At 42.8% G+C, this 19,444-nt stretch overlaps 1 protein-coding gene across 1 annotated transcript; it reads right to left on the minus strand.

The window, feature by feature from the left end:
* Positions 1-9,971: 9,971 nt before the first annotated feature.
* On the minus strand, positions 9,972-16,217 carry FGF4 (fibroblast growth factor 4). The gene is made up of 3 exons (XM_074998929.1): positions 15,917-16,217; positions 14,390-14,493; positions 9,972-12,436 (listed from the first exon to the last, which is right to left on the minus strand). Exons 1-3 carry the CDS (start codon positions 16,212-16,214, stop codon positions 12,260-12,262), a joined length of 579 nt encoding a protein of 192 aa, XP_074855030.1. The 5' UTR covers positions 16,215-16,217; the 3' UTR covers positions 9,972-12,259.
* Between the last annotated feature and the right edge of the window lie 3,227 nt (positions 16,218-19,444).

Genomic DNA, 19,444 nt, shown 5'->3' on the forward strand with positions numbered 1-19,444 from the left:
GGGCACAGGGTGCATGCTATCAGAGGAGCAATTTCAGGGACCCAAGGATCTAGCTGCTGGCAAGGTAGCAGCAGTGGTGGTTGGGACCCCAGGGCCTTTTAAAATCACTGGGCCCTGAGGAAGCTGCCCCTTTTGCCCCCACCCTGGTCAACAGATTTGCATTTTGTTAGTCTTTGAAGTGCTACATTTCGGCTGCTTTCTTTTGTTGGAGTACAGACCAACATGGCTACCTCTCTGTTGCTTGTTAACCATGCTCACTTAAAACAGATGCAAGTAATTTAAGATTGTGAAATACTTGCAAATGTTTTGATATTAAGGTAAGTTTTTTGATGTAGATTTTGCTGTATACTATAGGTAGAACTGCAAGGACCACCTTCAGTGAAACTTGCCTAATATTTCCTGTTGAAGGTCCATGTTTTCAATTGCAAGCAACTTTATCTGGATTTGGGTAGAAATTAGTCATACTGGATATCTGCCTCGGAGTTTTGTTTCAAGAAAAATAGTTCAAACATTTCTGGCTGTGTCTACATGTGCTGCTTCTTCCGGAAGTGGCATGCTAATGAGCTATCCAGAAGATGCTAATGAGGCATGGATGCAAATTTTCCACACCTCATTAGCATATCAGCAAGTGGTTCAAAGTCCAGAAGAAGTTCTTCTGGACTCCAAAGTACATGTGCCAACGTGTGGCCCATATGGATCTTCCAGAAGGAAACCCTCCTTCCGGAAGCCCCTTCTTCCCCTTCCGGACAATACCCATGAGCTTCACGTCTGCAAGTGTACTTTGAAGTCTGGAAGCCTGGAAGTGCTTTTTCTGGACTCTGAGCCGCATGCCGATATGTTAATGATGTGTGGAAAATTTGCATCTGTGCCTCATTAGCATCTTCTGGATAGCTCATTCACATGCTTCTTCCTGAAGAAGTGCCACATGTAGACACAGCATCTGAGAATGAGGCCAGCAGGGGAAAGCATTATTTTACCCATGTTCAAAGAATTCTCACTGCCATTTTACTGAGACTCTCTAGAGCCTGAACCTTGGAGTAGGGACATGAAATTTGACAGGAGGCTGAATCTGGTGTCAGGGTGTAGTTTTTGCTATCCCTGTTTAAATCTTCATAAATGTGGCCAGATTATGGACCTTTGAGAAAAATCTCAGTTCATACCTGCTCATTAGATACTTGCTCAATATTCAGATACGATCTGCAGAGACATGGGTGCTCAATTCTCTGGAGAGTCTATCTCTACAGGGCTACAGAGGCTGAGAAGGACTTTCTCTGTAACTCTCTTTCTGAGATGCAGGCATGCACGGTTATGAGAAGTCTTTCAATGTTTCCACTGCTGGCCTCCAGGCAGAGTGAAGGAGGAAACAAATGCCGAGGGGACAAGAACTAAACTGTAAGGAAAAATGGAGAGAGTAGCTTGGGATAAGGAATTTTGGGAACTGGGAGGGGTGAAGTAAGTGCAGAGATACTCAGGGAGACTGGGCGTTGGTGAGGGAGAGCAGGAGACAGTGCTGGGGGAAGACTGAAATCAAATGAAAAGCCAAGGAGTGGGAGATTGGAACTGTTTGGGCAAGGAGTCTGGGATGAAGAGCTTGTGGAGTACATTGGGACTTCAGGTGGAAGAGAAGTTGGAGGGAGACTGATGAGGCGCAGTGAGGGAGACTGGGCTTGGGAGCAGGACAGGAAGACTAAGCTTGTATGAGGAGCCCAGGGAAGGAGGAGGAAAGACTAGACTGGCTGGTCATGGAGACTGGGACAAGAAGTCAGGGGCTGAGACTGGAGCTGGGAGCTATTACTGGGCTGGACTGTTTGTCTACAGGACCAATATTCCATTTATTACGGAAGCTGGGATATGCACAGTGAATGAGGCAGGGTATTTGGCAGGAAGAGATGGCTGGCTTTATGGTTAAGGAAGATGCATGTTGTCTTGAGTCTGCAATAGAGTTCATATGTGGTGCTGTGTATGTCCTTCTTTCTTCACAGGTGGGTCACTAATTGTGTTCCTCATTTTCTGTGTGCCTGACTTGAGACCCTGGCAATGATTTGCAGAAGAGCTGGGCACTCACAATTAAAGTCAATGGGGGTGTGCTTTGAACGTCTATAAAGTGTTGTATAATGCTAAGTACACTGAAAAAATCCTTGGTGCCTCAAACTGGGTCCCTAAAATGAGTGGCTACTTCTGACTTGAATGTTTCTATGCCTCTGTTTCCCATCTGTAGAACTCAGCTCCCCCAACCCCTTTATCTCACAAGGACACTGAAAATAAATGAATTTGGGTTTTTGAAACACTCCAATGTTCTACTGATGAGTGCCATAGATAGTTCATGAATAAATGCATAATTCTACTTCAGAGCAATGCAGGAATAGCACACTGTGTGTAAGGCCTGGGGCCATGCACTGAACAATGAAGATAGCATAAAATATGGTATACTTGTTCATTTAGTGAGCACTGTTCTTCCTATGCACTGAATTGGGAAGGGGTCCTGTGGAACCATGTAATTAAACACTGCTTCACAATGCATGCACACAAAGGAGACAGATTTTGATCACAGGGAAATACGTTCCAGCACTTCCTCACATTTGAGGCCCGGACTTTGAAATTCTTAACCTTTTTCTCCTTTTTTTGTGTGTGCCACAGTATTTTGTATTAGTAAATATCCAGTATTCTACTCTCAGTACATGCACAAATGATCAGAGCTTCATTTTAGTTTCTCCTCACCCGCCCCCCACATGCTTTACTGATCTCTGTTGTCTCTCATTCACACTACCTCATATAGGTTAAAGAAAGTGATTTAGTGATGTTTGTACCAATTAACATGTTCCAGTTTCAAACTGGTTGTTAATCAGGTTACCTCTGAAGTACAAATCAACTCTTCATCAGCTTAAAGGTGTTTGGAAAGTGTCAAAGCCACTTGGTAAAATGCTTCAGCTTCTGGTAAGCTACTGTTTACATCCTTTCGCATTAACTCCACAGCTACATCTGTTTGCTTCCAGTGGTTTCCAGAAGTGTATTTGGATATGTTAGCCAATGGTCAATACAGCTGTTTAATATCAGTTATGCAACTGTAAAAGGACAGGAGCTCTAAAACCACCAATGGGATTTTTTTTTTAATGAGTCACCCTTGTAGTAGAGATTGGGAATCTGAGAGTGTTTGTTTGAAATCCCAAGCAAAACTTGTAGCAATACTCTTGAGTGAGGGTGTTGAAAGAAACGTGTCTTATCACAGTTCTAAATGACAATGGCTCAGCAGATTAGTGAACTTGCATGTGTGTATCACCCCGTGTTGGTTATTTTGTTCCACAAACTTATTTTGTAACCCCTGTTTTACTCTTCCAACCAATAAATTGACTCCTTAGAAGAGGGCCCTTATTTCAGTAAAGGGTGACACTTGCTTCTGGATCATAATGGTTTGTGTCTAAATTACATGACCAGCTATTTTGCCTCCACAGAAATGTGCTCTTCTACCTTGGAGCCAGTCCCAAGACTACTCCAGTGCCTCCTCTCCTAAAATATAATCTTTCTAATCCAGGACACTTTCTCATGGTTCCAGGCCTCCTCCAGCCCACACCGGGATGGGAATGCACTGATAGGAAGGACATAAATTACAAATATTTTTACATTTGAAAGGCTAGTTGGTGCTGCAGAAATGCGCTTGTCTTTGTGAACAGTCACAGCAGGATAACCTACAGTCTGGCTGCATCTACACAACCCATCCCTTTTGACAGAGGTATGTGAACACAGCAGAATGGAAATGCAAATAAGGTGCTGATATGAATATTCAGCACCTCATTTGCATAAGGATGGCCACCCAGCAAGTCAAAAGTGCTGCTTTCAAAATGCAAAATAGCCATGTAGATGGGGCTCCTTTGAAAGGAAGACCTGTTTTAGAAAGCACCCTTCTTTCCATTTTTTTGGTTTTGGGAAGAAGGGTGCTTTTGACATCAGGGTTTCCTTCTGATGGAACCTCATCTACATGGCCGTTATGCATTTTGAAAACAGCACTTCTGGAACAGTGAGTGGCAGCAATTATGCAAAAGAGGCACTGCATATTCATATGAGCGCCTCATTGCATCTTCAATCCGTTGACATTACACACCCCTTTCAAAAGGGAGGGGTAGTGTAAACGCAGCTTCTGAATGTAAACCACTATAGTCATATCAGCATACCTCTTTATGTGCATTTTTATTCCACAACAGGAGGACTTTTTTAGGATTAGCTTGGGTGTCACTTTGAAGGGATTTAAGATAAACTGGAAAAAGACATTTTTTATCCTGGGATGCGAGGCAGTGTCTACATGGCAGGACTATTTCAGTATAGCTCAATTCAAAATATTTCATACTATTTTTCAAAATAATGGGCAAACTTTTTTGGCATCCCTGTACTCCTTGCTACAGTAGGAGTAACGGCTGCTTCGAAATAGTGCAGTATTTTGACATTTGGTACTGTTTAGATAGGTGACTTCAGCATGTGGTGCTGTTTTGAAATAAACTCAAAATACGATGTGCAGTTTTTGAGTTGAAGGTGCCGTGTAGACACAGCCAGAGTGTTCACACTGCTACATTGGTATAACTATATACATTTAACTATACAGGTATAATTATGCTGAAATAATCCATAAACCCTGAAGACAAGCCATGGTTCAGAATGAAAGGAGGAGGAGGGTTGGTGCAGGGCAGAGATTGGGAGAAGAGGAATCCAAGGGAAAAACTCAAATCTGTATGATGTCCTCAGATTTTTCTTGACTGAGCTATTCTCACACCATTGTAAGGCAAATGGAAATGTAACTTCTTCCTCACCTCCTTTCTGGTCTTATTTTCCTTTATTTTTCAGCTTCCCTTACGGGGACAGGTCTCTCAGTACTTTCCTCCATAAGTCCTGCCCTGCCCAGCACCCGAATCAATTCTTTGGTGCCCAGGCCTCCTGGCTGTCTGGTTCGGTGTATCTCAAAAGCTTTTTATTTTCACCAACAGAAGCTGCTCCGATAAAAGATGTGATCTCCCCCATCTTGTCCCTTTGATTTAAAGGAGGCTGTTTTTGACAGGAAGAACATTCCTCATCTCATTTATGATATTTCAAAGTCCTCTTTCCTGCCATTATCCATGCTGTCTCCTCTAGCTCTCCTGATCTGTCTTCCATGTCCATTCCTCTAGCCCTCTCACACACCGCTTGTTTTTATCTGCCTCCTCAGTGTGTTCCCTCTTCTTCATTCTTTTTCACCCTCTCTTACTCCCTTTTTTTTGTGTTTCTTTCCTACATTGCTCTCACATTTTCACTGCCCTTTCCTCATCTTCCTTGGTTCCCTGTGACCTCCACTGACCCCTTCCTCTCTGTCCCATTCTCTTTTGTCCTCTGCCTCTCGCTTTCCTCTCACATTCTGTGCTTGCTCTATCGCCTTTTCCACACACCTGGAGAAAGCGTAAGGCTACAGAACGCTACATTTTAGAGTCACCAACCCTCCAGGATTGGCTTGGAGTCCCCAGGAATTAAAGCTGAATCTTTAATTAATGATTATGTTACAAGAAGAAATCTCCAGGAATATGTCCAGCCAAAACTGGCAATCCAGTTGGCAACATTTCCACCCTATACTTCCTTCCATTTCCAGTAAGCTGCTCAAACCTATCTCCTAAATGATCCCTTAGACTCTTTCACTCTCTCTTAATCTATGCAATGCCCCTTCTTTCCTCTTGTACAAGAAAACACCACCTGTTCGCTGAAGCAGTCACATTCTAAGGTTACATGGCGATGTGGATGTCAGCCTGCAAGATGCCAATCAACCTCTGGACCATGTTGTATGGCCTCAACTCTCAGTGGTCTGAGGACTGATTTATGACTCCACACCTACTTTGGTCAATGGCAAAATATCCTTTCTGCTTTGTGCACACTAGTTTTTTCCCCTGAAATTTTCCATAATTTCCACTGGTAGTGCAGCTACACTGTTAGCAATGTTGCGAGGTGAATTGTAGACCAGCTACTACAGGTTGCTCTTCCAGAACTTTGTCATTGTTCATCATATCATCTAGGTCTTCTCTGAGCAGAAGCTTAGATAGCCAGCCTCCTGGCAGCAGTCTACATAAATGACCCAACCATTCATAGTGCTTGTGGGATCAATGGTGGGAGATTTTAGGAGAAAAGATCTAATTCAGAGAGCCCTGCTCAAATACAAAATTGCATCCACATCTGCGAAAATGATCTGCAAATATCCACATCTGTGGATGCAAATATAAAGTGGATGCCTGCAGATTTGCAGGGCTCTGCTCTTTAGAATCTTCAAAGTGTCAGGAATGAGGACTTGCAGATGTTCTTCCCCAGTTTCCAGGCAGCCTCTGCATGTGTGAACAGCTGAGTCGCAGCTGGCAGGTGAACCTAGCAGACTGGAGGAGGAAAGCTTCCAGCCCCTCCACTTCTGCCCAAAGCCCTGCCCCTTCCATCCAGTGCCCTGTGGGAGCCGAGTGCTTCCCAGTGTAGGAACAGTCACTCTTCCCGCAATGGGCAGCATGCGGCTCCAGCCTTCCCCGGCCCTTGCCAGAGCACTGGGGCAGAGCAGGCAGTGCATGGACCCAGCCTTCCCTGGCTCCAGACAGATGCCCAGTCCCAGCTTCCGCAGCCCCTAGAGAACTGGCCCCAGGCTCCTAGACAGCCTGGAAATACACAGGGAAGAGGGGACAAAGGCTGAAGGCAGTGAGTGCGAGGCTGGGCTGGCAGTTTGGGAAGGCATTGCCTTCCCTTGCCTCTTATACCTGCCACCGTGCAGAGCCACCTGACTGACTACTTCACCTGATTGAGCCCAACAGTCCCAACTGATCTTTGGAGACTCATTGCACATGCCCGTAGCTGCAAGCGCCTCTGTGCCCACTCTTCTCCTAGCTTTGCACTAGCCCCCCTACTGCCTGGTTCACAGCCTCCTGTCCTGACGAGGCCACTCCTACTCTGCTCCCCTGCTTGACTGCTGACTCTGACCCTGATACTGGTTCTCATTCCTGGTCCCAGACTCCAAGTTCTGACCTTTAAGGTTCTGTTCCAGCTGCTGCCTGTAGCTCTGACCACTAGGAATGACTCTCCCTCCACATCTCTTTGTTCATGACACACAGACATTGGTGGGAGCCTGATTAGACCAACCAATGGAAAGTGAGAGTGCTCCTCTACCAGACAGAACCTCAGTATGCTCATCAACAGGTCCCTGGTGTTTGGTCACTGGATCCTATCTACTATTCTGCACTCAAGCTGTGATCTCTCTGGAGCAGGGACTTGTCACTTGCTGCTTATACTTATTGGGAAGCACTACACGTATTTGTAGCACTTTGCAAATAATAAATATAATAAATATGTCAGAATAAAACATGAGATCAGGGAATGCTTGAGTATAGAACTGTCTGTAGACATGTCTATGGGTTAAGCTCAGAGCACTTTTAGCAGCTTGGGTATAAAATGCTTAGCACAGAGTCACAAATACAGATCGACACAAAAGGGAATGGCAGCATATCATTTAAATTCCATTGACCATGCAATGCAGAGATCAGGCATCTTTCATGCACTTTTGTCTTGAGAAGAGTAAATTTGTGCTTGAGACTGTCCCGATTTAGCTTTTTTGTCTTCGTTTAATAAAAAAATGTGATCCCCTCCACCTTATCTGTCTTCACCTCTGTTATTTGCATAGTTTATGTTTGAAGAGAGATTCTTTGAGCACTAGTTTATTTCAGTTTTGTAGTAATTAACCCCTGAGCAATTCTGAATTCCTTATTAGTACTGCTGTAAAAATGCATGATTTTGAAATTTGTTTTCACTCTGTATTGGAATACAACACTGACATTCAAAATATACAGAAAAACAAAACTAATTGTCTATTTTGGGTCAATTAAAATTGTTGATAAAACTGAACATTTTAAAATTTTAGTTACCATATGATTTATCACGTAATATAGAATAAAACAGCTTAAAAACAAAATATTGAAAATTCTGTTCTAATAAGGTTGGTGAATCAGCTCTAAGCATTAAATACAGTTTAATTTAAATGGCTAAACAGGAATTTTATTCATATTTTTCTAGTGCTGTGGATTTTTATGTTCAATCTTATTACGAGCTCAGTAATAAATATAAATCGTAATATATTTTCATTCGTAAGTACAGCATAACTGATAATAGCTCAGGCATACTGGTAATTTAAAATACTATAGGACATAATCATGATAGAAGTATATGTGTGCATATATCCTCTATTTAAATAACACATTTAATCACACACTTTTGTTAATTACCAACATAACTGAGCTATTATCAGTTACATTAGACCTGGGAATATATAAGCTTATTTTAATAAGTGCTTGTTATCTTATTTATAGAGCTGGGAAAAAGAAAGTATGGGTTTTTAAATATATTTGCTCCAGAAGTATTCACACCTCTTCTGTACTTACTTTCTTCAGACATTTTTTGCAAAAAAGTTATACAGGTTTGTAGGAGGTGAATGCTAAGGTTGTATCCTTGAATGCTTATTGGAAACAAATTTTAAATTCTTTCAGGGAGCATCCACACCAGAAACCTAATTATAAAAGTTACACTTTTAGATTCAGGAATAATACCACGCCTCCATTCTTGGTATGTATGCTTACTTTACACATTGACATTAGTGGAACTAGTCACATGCTTGTTAAACATCTGAGTAAGTCTTTGCAGAATTGGAGCTCACAACTAACCAAGTCCAACATAACTCAGTTCTGTATTTCAGATCCTGAGGTGTAAATAAATATCACAACATTCCTTAAAATGTTGCTAAATAACTAACAGATCACAGAAAATCAGGATTTGTCAATAGACATTCTTCAAAGAGAAGAAGCTGAAATTAATTAAATAACTCACTCATTGATCTCTAATTACGTGGGTGAAACTGATGGAAAAGGACTACCATACTTCACCAGTTAACAGTACATCTGAGTAAAAAATCCATAACAAATACATATTTGCTACATTTTGTTTTCTTTTATGCTTCTGGGCTGATCATGGTCTTCTCCAATATATTTATTATTTAAAAGGGATCACCAGATAATATCTTGGCTTTTGACTTGCTCCAGTTGAAAATGTGAAACTCAAGCTGTTTTGATTGGCCATGTAGGTCAGATGGTAAGTTTCTGCTTTCAGGTTTGGATGAATTTGGGTGAGTTTACTCCAGTTTTACACAGTTCTTAGATGAACTCCCATTGAAATCAGTGGATGTAAGATCAAACTTCCATATTGCCTTTCTCATGGTACACACACACACACACACACACACACATTTTATTCTTGAGAAACTGATTATAGATGAAAATTAGACCAGAAGGAACCCTGCCAGAGATGAGTACAACTGTGTACCTTATATCTAATAGTTCCCCCAGTGAACGTTACAGTAAAGGTTTGTAACAGCACAAGGAACATTTCTGAAGAAAAAGAGGATAGAAAAATCTTAAATCAATTGTTTCATTAATGTATGTCTCCAGGAGCAACTACGGCATGTGTTAAAGCCAGGTGAAAACACCTATCAAACATCACTCCTAGACAGACTAAGAAGCAGGAACTGTCTTTCATCACAGGGCTGTATAATTGCCTAGCCAAATGAGGGTCTAGTCTCAGCTTGGGCCTCTAGTCCCTACCACTACTGTTACTATCATTACCAGTTTGTGTTTATTATTATTGTGGATCTAAATTGCATGCAAATGTGCTAATTTAAAAATAGAGATAGGAAACTGGGCCTACTCAGACAAAATTCCCAGTGCCTTCTGTGAGGGTTTTGCATGAGAAAGCTCTGTGTACTTGCACATCTGGCATAAAAATGTCTTATAAATACTATTTAAAGGTGCCCACGTGTATACAAGTGAAGACTAAAGGCCTGTCTTTTTACAGAAGGAGTGAAGTCCATTCAAAATAACTTCAATCAGTTCTCGTGTAAATGTGTATCATTTATTATGCATTTAAATGTGCACAGCACATATACCACAATATTGAACAGCACCTGTATAAAACTACAGACAGATTCTGGTAAATGGTGAAAGCTCATACCATGTAACATCAATATAAATGTTTTACAACAATATTTGGAAGTTACAACAATTACCTCTGAATACATCTAGAGTGAGGCTGTCAGTTACAGATTACAGTGGAGTGAAAGGTGACACAGAAGAACCATTCTTCAGACAAATTCTTTGCAATATGATTTTGCTTTCTGAAACGTGGAAGAATTGTGCGGTTTCAGAGGTAGTGGTGAAAGTTACACTGATAATTACTCACATATAGAAAACAGAGAAAGTACAGAAATCCCCCAAATTGCAGAGAAATCCTTAGGCATAATGTTTCCTAGGTGCTTCCTTAGGTTTGGCTTTGTTTTTAATTTGGTTTTATTTTTGAACAGCAGCAGTAGATGGTTTAAAATCTGGTCCTGCTACATGCTGATCTCACTAAACTTTGGTGAGTAGCTTTACTTTTCAAGGTCATTTGTAAGTACGGTATATATGCAAGTAAATGTGACTCTAGTAAAACAAAAACTTTTCATAAAGGAATGTAGAAAGAAAAAAATGCTGAACTCAGATTTTCTGCAGCCTTGGGACTAGTATGTGTCCAAAAACCACTAGCTGAATTTGAAAGATTATCTATCTGTAAACATCCTGTAAGAATATTAAAGTTATTGACTCAACATTGTGATCAGGATTGTTTTCAACTTAAGACCATGAAGTCTCGCTTTAATAAAAGTATTAAAAGTTTAGCATCATTTTCAGTCTCCTCTCTCCCTTCGCATGATCGAACCTGCCTTTTCCTTCATTCCTTAAGAGACATGGGTTACATTTGCAAAATATAGAAAGAAAAATATAGGGTTACTTGATGACCATATAGTGCTGCAGCCTGACAGCTGTCTGCAAATATTTTCACCATGATTATCCTTACTAAAAGTAAATCACTGGGTAAAGATAGCTCAAACGTGACAAGGCTCAAATAGGATGCAACTGTGACTCTATCTTGAATACTTCTGGCTACATATGGAAAAATAAAGATTTGGGATAGGAAAGATCCAACCTCCTCCCCCTTCCTGGAATTATAGCACTGAAGAGAAAGTTTGCACCTTCTATGCAGATTTTGTTAGGAGACTGGCTTCAAGAATTAGTGAGGTAGAAATTAATTAACTTTGTCAGGGAATGAGACATAGAAAAGAGCAGCATATTTCTCCTTCCAAACACTGCAGTTTAAAAATAATATAGACCAGCTTCACTCACTTCGAACTAGCTTAATTTCCATCTATAGAGTGTGGGTTTCCTCAAGAACCAGAAAATGTGTTTTGATTATAGCTTTAAACATTATGGGACCAATAAGGTTTCATAGGCTTTGGGAAACACATGTAGTCTCCAAATTTGAAAAAGGAATTTTGCTTTGAATAAATAAACACAATGAATTTGTTGTAGAATATTTCACAGTGCTCCTTAGGGGTGGGAGTTGATACACACTCTTTAGACCGCATGTGCAAAACAATCACATGTAAAATTAGCTTCTTCTAAGGGTCACAAAAGAAATTATGCTCTATTTATCTGAAGAAAAAAGAAAAAAATTGAGTTTATATAGTTGTTTAAGGGTCTCTACTGCCTAGTAGCCCTGCAAAGATTGACTGCAGGAAAGTTCAAAGTTCAGCACTGGCAGATCTAAAAAAAGATTTGTGGGGTAGTACTTCAACACTGCGCTTTCTGTACCAGAAGTAAACTGATACCATTTCAATTAAATAGCAACACTGCACAAAGGAGGTCAGACATTGTATGTTCCTATAAGCTAGCATCAGAACTGAAAAAGTTTGCTCAGCTTATTTTCAAAGACTAAGACCTTATCTGGTAATGGAGGGTTTAAAAAAAAAACCAAAAACCAAATACGTGTACACCAACAAACACCGTACAACACACAAACAGTGCAAAACATTGTAATAGAGGATTCAAATTTCACTTGTTTTAAAACACAGAATAGCAGCACACCTGTGATAAATTTTAAAAAGTTAAATAAACCACAAAGCAGAAGTCTTCTACAGTGGCACCATCAAAAGAAATAACTTGGGTTTGGTTTTTTGTTTGGTTGGTTTTAGAAATTTAAAAAAAATCCAGAACTATAAATAATTTTGTGACAATATATACAGACTTAAATAATTAATTTAAATATCTTACACCTAGTCTTGCATAAAACTCTCCAATAAAAGTGCACCATGTTTTCCCCAAGCGTGTCTTGTCTCTTCCCCTGTGCTGAGGTAGGTCTGAAGGAAGATGTCTCAGATTCTAGGAAGAAAATGTGTCACTGTCATTGTGGGAGACACTTTGTTGCCTTTCTTTGTTCTTCCATTTTTGCTCAGAGCTATGTACATGCCAGGGTAAATCCTGGACTCATAAGCATTGTAGTTGTTCGGCAGGAGAATCTCTTTGAATTTACACTCATCATTGAAATGGGTCTGAAATGCAAAGGAGGAGGAAAGGGGAAGGAAATATTAAATATCATGTGTGGAAATATTATTGCCAACAGGTGATGCAAGGAAACACACAGCTGATTTTTCCTCTTAGCTGTCTTTTAAATAGATCATCCCAGTGAGATGCCAGGTGGCCCATCAGAAAGCATGAAGTCATTAAAGGTTTTAAAATACAGAACAATCAGATATATCCAAAAGGGCAAAGAGCATTCAGTAGCCAATCTACACAACTGTGGAAATGTGCCACTGAATCTGCCTTCTGTTGGCTTCCGCATGTATATCTGCTCAGTGGGACTTTTCCCATTATCAAGGATCAGGATTTTAATAGATACAAAAACTCCTAGTTTTCAAAAACATGAGCACCACCTCCCACAATACATCACCTAGATATTACACAGCTCAGAATCCTCTAAGTATCGGAAAAATGTTTTGATAGGAAAGAGGAAAGAATTTTATAGGTACCCCAACATTTCAGAACCTACGGTAGTTTCTCCTTAAATCTTGGTCTTGAATGAGAACTTGGGATCCATCGATGCTAACAGACCAGAAAAGCCAAGAGATTTGAAGGTAAGGCAAGGGCACTTTCTTTGCAGGTAAAATGATTTTGGATGTGGATATAAAGAGAGGTACATGCTTCTCTTGCTTACGCATACTAGCACAGGACTGGACTGGCACTGATAGCTACTAAAGTAACTACTGGGATTATCTCTATTATTCGTCTTAAGCAGTAGTTTTTGTAAACCAGGGCTCAACCTGTCAAGAGCGAAAGCTGCAGTAGGGAAACACAGGGGATTACAGCATCCAATACACACAATGCAACAAAGACTCCTGCTTGACGCCCCCATTGGTGATGATAACAGAGGAGCTGTGGTACTTTGAAGGCCTAACACTGGCTGCACTGCAGCCAATGGCAAAACAGCCTCTTGACAGCAGACATGCAGGATCAGGCCCTAAGCCAATTACGATGTATATTCCACATCCTCATTCAGGCAAAATATCCATTCACTTCAATTAGAGCTTTGTGGCATTAAGGGGTGCAGGACTGGGCTCATGTGCAACCAAAACACCTTCAAAATGAATTTGGAGAGACATGAAACAGAAAAGTAATTGACAGAGAAGGCCATCTGAACAGGGAATTCTACATATGGGCTCATAGGACTGAAATGATGAAACTTACATAAAGGGGAAGACAACAAACAGAGGGAAAGTTCTGTGTGACCTGAAACAAGCTATGCATTATTTTTAATGCATTCTTATTTTAGCACCAGTCCTGTCTTTGTTTTCAAAATCCAGCATAAAAATACGACACACTTTCACAGGAGCTGAAGAGAACAAATTTGCTTTAAAAAGAGGCACTCCCCCCCAGCGATGAGTGTCTGTCTACCATCAAAGCAGCGTGTCAGTTCTGAAGCATGTCCAAAGCGTGATCACCGTGAGGTTTTGACTTGTGGTATCATGAAGGATTAAAAAGACACACATGGACCTAGTCACAAATTAAAGTTCCCTCAGAGGAACTGAGCACGTACATATGTCAGACTGAAGCTGTTCCTATTCGGGGAGCTTTGTTTTATTAGTTTGGTTGCTTGCTTTTTATCCACGCTAACTTGCGGTCTTGCTCAACAAAACGATGAAGGTGTGTGTGGACAAACTTCACAGTATGGGTGGTCCCCAGTGGAGTGACATTTTTACACCAGGAAAGACAGCAAGAACATCTAGGGACTAGAAATGCAAAGGATGGAATTTGCATCAAAAGCATTGCACCAATAGCATCTCTGCACAGTACACCTTCCATTCACAGAATGTTGTGACTTCCATGAGCAATGCAGCCTAGGCCTGGGGCTTGGGTAGTTTGAATGCAAAACCCTACAGGCGCTCTTCATCCTGAATTGATAGGGTCACCTAACCAGACAGTTACTCAGTATCTCATATGCTACTTACAGATCCATAGAGCTTGCCTTTGCTGTTCATGGCTACGAAGAGTCCACTTTTAACGCCAAAGAGGCTCACCACTCCTCTTTCCACTGGAGAAATTTCAAGCAGACCTATGGTGAAAAACATACGGTGTCACATATGTATTTCAAAAATGTGTGGTAACCTAAATCTGGGTTCATTTAACACAGACAGTGGGGCATCAACCCTATCCCTCCCTATTAAGGGCCAATGGTGATTGTTTGCCTAACATCACCTGCATGCTTCTCTATGTGGCTTCACGGTTACTTGTAAAACTTCTTAACATTGTTGTGTTCATGAGATTGTGTGTATAAGATTGTTGTGTGCATCAGATTGCGTGAAGAAGGTGGCTGTTTGTGTGTTTCACCCTGTGCTTTAAAGACTGAACCCCACTCTGCTTCGGTGGCTAGATAAGGTCAAATAAAACAGCGCTTTTAACCCCCCTGCTATTTTAAACGGTAAGGAGGCATCTCACTCACTGCCCAGTTTAAAATAAGTAGCAGTAAGTTCGTGGCAAATCGAACATTTGTCATCATGCTGCCTATAACCCCAGCCCTATTGTTTCAGTTGGGTATCAGATACAGTCAGGGGGCCATGGGGTTAAGTCACTAACAGATGCTTTTCTATTGGGCCGTGCAGAGACTTGCGAGGTGCTTTTGGCTCAGGAATCCCAGCTGACTGTTTGCAAAGCCGGGGTGGGGGAGGAACCCCCTGCGCGCCCTGGTGCTGGGCATCCAGATGCTGGCGTGCAAAGAGCACCTGATTCCTTTCGACAGCAGGAAAAATATTGCTCTAAGCAATTCTATCCAGACCCAGTAGCCTGCTCCATAAATCGCTCTCGGGCGAGCCCTCGGAGCCCTGCAGGGCTAGTATTTTTAAAGCAAGTCGCGGGGGTGGGGCAGGGGAAAGGGCAGGGGCAAAAAAGCTTTCCCCTGATGGATTTCCAATGCCCGCGCTGCGTACGGTGTGGCCATAGGGGCTGTCACACCCAAGGCGCTGCGGCGGCTGGCTAAGCCCTTTCTTTTCCTGAGTAGCCTGGTGACTTGAGCAGGATCGGTGCCACTGAGTGGAGGGACTTTAGCTCACGTCCAAGCGGATCTGGAGGAAGCCAGCCGGTGCCGCTGGAGCCTGCCCAAGCGTGCACAGACGGGACTTTCTGCTGGCTTTGGAGAGCTCGCTCAGAGCCGCCCCCAAAGCCTGGGGACCCGGCGGCAGCGATAACTGTTCCCTCTGACGGGGCCCCGGGGCGTTTCTGCCCAGAGGGCTCCAATAAATAAAGCGAATCGGTTCCCTTCCTGCATCACCCATCGCCGATTTGCCTCTATCCCACCCCACCTTTTCCCAAAACTACAGAGCCCCCAGCTGTCCGCGCCGCCCCGCTGGGGGAGCCCCGGCGAGCCGCTAGCCCAGGCCGGCGGAGTCAGGTGAGACGCCCTCGGAGGTGCCAAAGCCCCTGGGTCAGAAATCCCTTCCTGAAACTGACCAGGTGCGGGGAGGTCCCGAAGCGGCACTTACTGTATCGGTTTTCGTTGTGGATCCCGTTGATTCTGCCATCTGGCAGGACTTGGAGGTGAAACCCGATGCCCACGTTGCAGTAGAGACGTCGCAGCCTCTTGATGCCCAGCAGATAGTCACTGTCCCGGCTGATCTCTTTCCTCTCCCCCGGGAGCCGGGCCATGGAGCGAGAGAAGAGAGTCTCCCAGCGCCACTCCAGGGTGTCGTTGTGCTGGGCAGAGAGAGGAACGCAGCGCACCACCCCAGGCGAAAGCAGCCCCAGGAGCAAGATTGGCAAGAAGGCCGAGGGGAGAGTCATCCTGAGCAACCCGGGCGGCACACGTGGTTAGAAGGGAGTCAATTGCTCTAAAAATACACGCGCCTCCGAGCTCCCACTTTATACTTAGATCACAGAAAAAACAGGGCGAAGTGGCAGCATAGGAGGGATCCCAGGAGCTCAGTCACCCAAGGAGCTGTGGTTCCCCTGGTCAGGTTGCATGGAGAAGAAATCCCGTGAGCCAGGGGAGAAAAAGCAGCGGGATCGACTCAGCTGGATCTTATTCTGAACTTGAGCTCAACTCCAGAAGTCTTGTGTGAAGTGTTGATCTTCTTCGATAGCTGCTCAGCCATAGCGCTTTAGCCCTAGCCACGATATTTATATATCCATGTGCGCTGGTACCTATTACATCACCACCTACTGCTCTTCGCTGCAGCGTTCAATCCAGTTTAACAGAAGTCAGATTATCACCCCTAGATGCTAAACAACTTCGAATCGTGTCTCGAGGGGAGAGGCAGAGGCACATTTTTTTCCCAACTATCAGGAAAGGCCAACTTTAAAAAAAAGAAAATGTCACATTTTGCGTTCATCACATGTAAGCCTTCTTTCTTTCCTTCTTTCTTTCTTTCTTTCTTCTTACAAATGCTAATGCAGCACACAAAAATCAAAGAATGGCCAACACGCTTTCCCCTCAACACAATGTCTGACTTTGTGGAAATCGGTGGAATTTCGGCTTTTGCTGTATCCAGGCGACATGGTTTACAGTTTGCAGGATGCAAAAAAAAAAAAAAAAATCCCTTCATTAAAAGCCAAAATAGTTGTTGCATGGGAGGTTTAAGAAATGAAAAATGAAAGAACTTTGGCGCGGGGGGAGAGGGGGGAAGCATTTATCAGACCAAAGGGCGAAGTCTTTAATGCAGAGGAAAACACTTAAAGAGGCAAAGTCAAATTTAACTTTGCAGCTTCTTAAGAGTTCCCTTAAGAAATCGCAACAGATTGCAACACTGCCTTCAGAACGGGTTACAAACACTGAACGGTATTTTACTGAGCAGCTGATTTCTAATCCCTGCGTGTGAGACATTCACTTCAGTACTGAAGTATTGTCTTGAGGGTACAGTTAATTTCAGATCTTTGACTGGGGCATAACCATCCTTGCAACCATTTCCCTGCCTGTACTATTAATCCAATACTCAAAATGGGGAGAGCAGAAGCTTGGCATTCATACCCCTATAATTAGGGCAAGTCACCAATGCCCTGTAACCTGCCTCAGCCTCCTCCTGGGTTTTTCTCTTCAGAAACGAACATGTCAGAACGATTTTAGATGGTCCTGAATTAATATGCAACCCAAAAGAGGAGTTGTGACTCAGCTCTTTTATAGCCCCAAGGACAGTTTAGTCTTTTTCACGCCAGCAAGCACTCCTGCTGTTCCAACCAGCGCTGCCAGAGGAGAGAGAATAGCCCCTGGGCAAATGACAGCTCACCTAAGTGCGAAAATCTCTGACCTTCGCTAAACCTAAGCAAACATTTCCTCTTGTGAGGCGCACACATAGTGTTGAGGGTGGGGGGGCTACCCTCATCATGTCCCCTTTCAATCCTGGGCCTTCTGGAGAAGTCCTTTGGGAGTCAAGGAGCCTGAGGTTAAAATATTACCTCACCCACTTAGCCTCTCTAAGATCCTGGGACCCCCAGCCCACAGCACCACAGTAACTAGGAGAGACCTGGTTGCTTTTCTGGTGGCTGCAACTTGGTCCTCAAAAGTTGGAAGACTGGTTGGAGTGTTGTGGTTAGTGTGTCAAAGAATTCTGGGCCAGCTTCTGCCACTCTTACTCCCATTGAACACTGCCCTGCAATCTCACTGAAGTCAGGGTACTATGGTACTTCATGAATAAGGGTCTCATGTGGTCCTGAAAGGAAAAAAAATAGCTCTTGTACCTATCCTGTTACCAATCCCACCCCCTGTTGCCCTCTGATGTGCAGTGCAGGACCTTCCCTACAGGAAAGTCCTTAGCCAAGGAAGAGCCTAAAGAGATTCAAGCTTTGAAGGTATTTGCTGCCTTTTAAATACAGTCCTGGATGAAATTGGCTCATTCTCAGGACAAAAAGATCCAGGACATGTTATTTCTGCTAACAGAACTATGCACTTAGTCTGTGTCTGATGGCTATTAAGGTGACATTGGCAACAGGCAGAGTAGTCTAATGGTTAGAGCCGGTGTGCAAAACTCAGGCTCCTGAGTCCTATTCCCCATGGCATGAAGTTGCTTTATTAGTCCCAGTCTCTCTAGGTCTCACTTTACCTACCCAGCTGCAAAAAGGGCATAAGGATATTTACTTAAACCCTAAGGTTAGGGCTACACTAGAAGCATCTGTCCTTAGATGTTTCTGTCAGAAGAGATTTTCTGACAAAACGTCTGTTGACAGAGTGTGGCCATACACTAAAGCAGATCAAAAATGTGATATGCTCTGTTAAAGGAGCAGTCAGACTGTGGGGCTGTTCTCTTAACAAAACAGCCAACTGGAAGCAGAGCAGACTATGCTGCCCACTGTCCTGGAAGCCCTGTCTGTCCGCAGAAGCGCCCCCTCCCCCGCGAGCATCCACACAGCTTCTTTGTCAACAGAATCTGTCGACAAAGGCGCACTTCCTCATCTGAGAGAGGCAGAACTTTGTCAGCAGACATGCCATGTTTTGTTGACAGATTGTTGACAAAACACATTTTGTGTGTGGACAAGTGGTGAATTTTGTCAACAGAGCTCCGGTTTTGTTGAAAAAACTTGCTAGTGTAGCCATAGTCCAAGGGTATTTTTTTACTTTAATTAATGTGCAGATACTTAACTCATTAGATATCATTAATTAATATTTGTAAAGTTTGTTGGAAATACTAGAGTGTTAATTATTGGTATAGTTTTCTTCTTATTAATATTTATTATTTTATTATGGTAATTTTAGAGGCCTCAACTAGGCCAGGATCCCAGTGTGTAAAGCACTGTGCAAGCAGAATGAATGGCATCCCTGGATCCCAAAAGCTTAGTCTAGAGCTCTGTCCTGCAAACATGCTACCCAGGCTTAGCTTTAGATACTCCTGAAAACTGAAGGTCAAGAATGTGTTTGTTTGCAGGATGGGGGCCCAAAAGACTGAAAACTGCTTGTAGATGGTTGTGTGAAAGTTTTCATAGAATTGCCAAGTTTCTTCAGACGGGGTATTTTGACAAGTTCGTACATAAATGTGACTCGTAGTAAAACTACATCATTTCAAATAGTGTTTCGAATAAAGCAC

The sequence above is a fragment of the Carettochelys insculpta genome, chromosome 6 (assembly GCF_033958435.1).
Source record: "Carettochelys insculpta isolate YL-2023 chromosome 6, ASM3395843v1, whole genome shotgun sequence".
Lineage (NCBI taxonomy): Eukaryota > Metazoa > Chordata > Testudines > Carettochelyidae > Carettochelys > Carettochelys insculpta.

What these genes read in the sequence shown, in the direction of transcription:
- FGF4 (XM_074998929.1), bottom strand. Translation starts at nt 16,214, where the DNA reads ATGACTCTCCCCTCGGCCTTCTTGCCAATCTTGCTCCTGGGGCTGCTT. An exon ending in CCACAACGAAAACCGATACA is followed by an intron (nt 14,494 to 15,916) that starts GTAAGTGCCGCT and finishes TTTTCACCATAG; the next exon opens with GTCTGCTTGAAATTTCTCCA. An exon ending in AAGGCAAGCTCTATGGATCT is followed by an intron (nt 12,437 to 14,389) that starts GTAAGTAGCATA and finishes TTTGCATTTCAG; the next exon opens with ACCCATTTCAATGATGAGTG.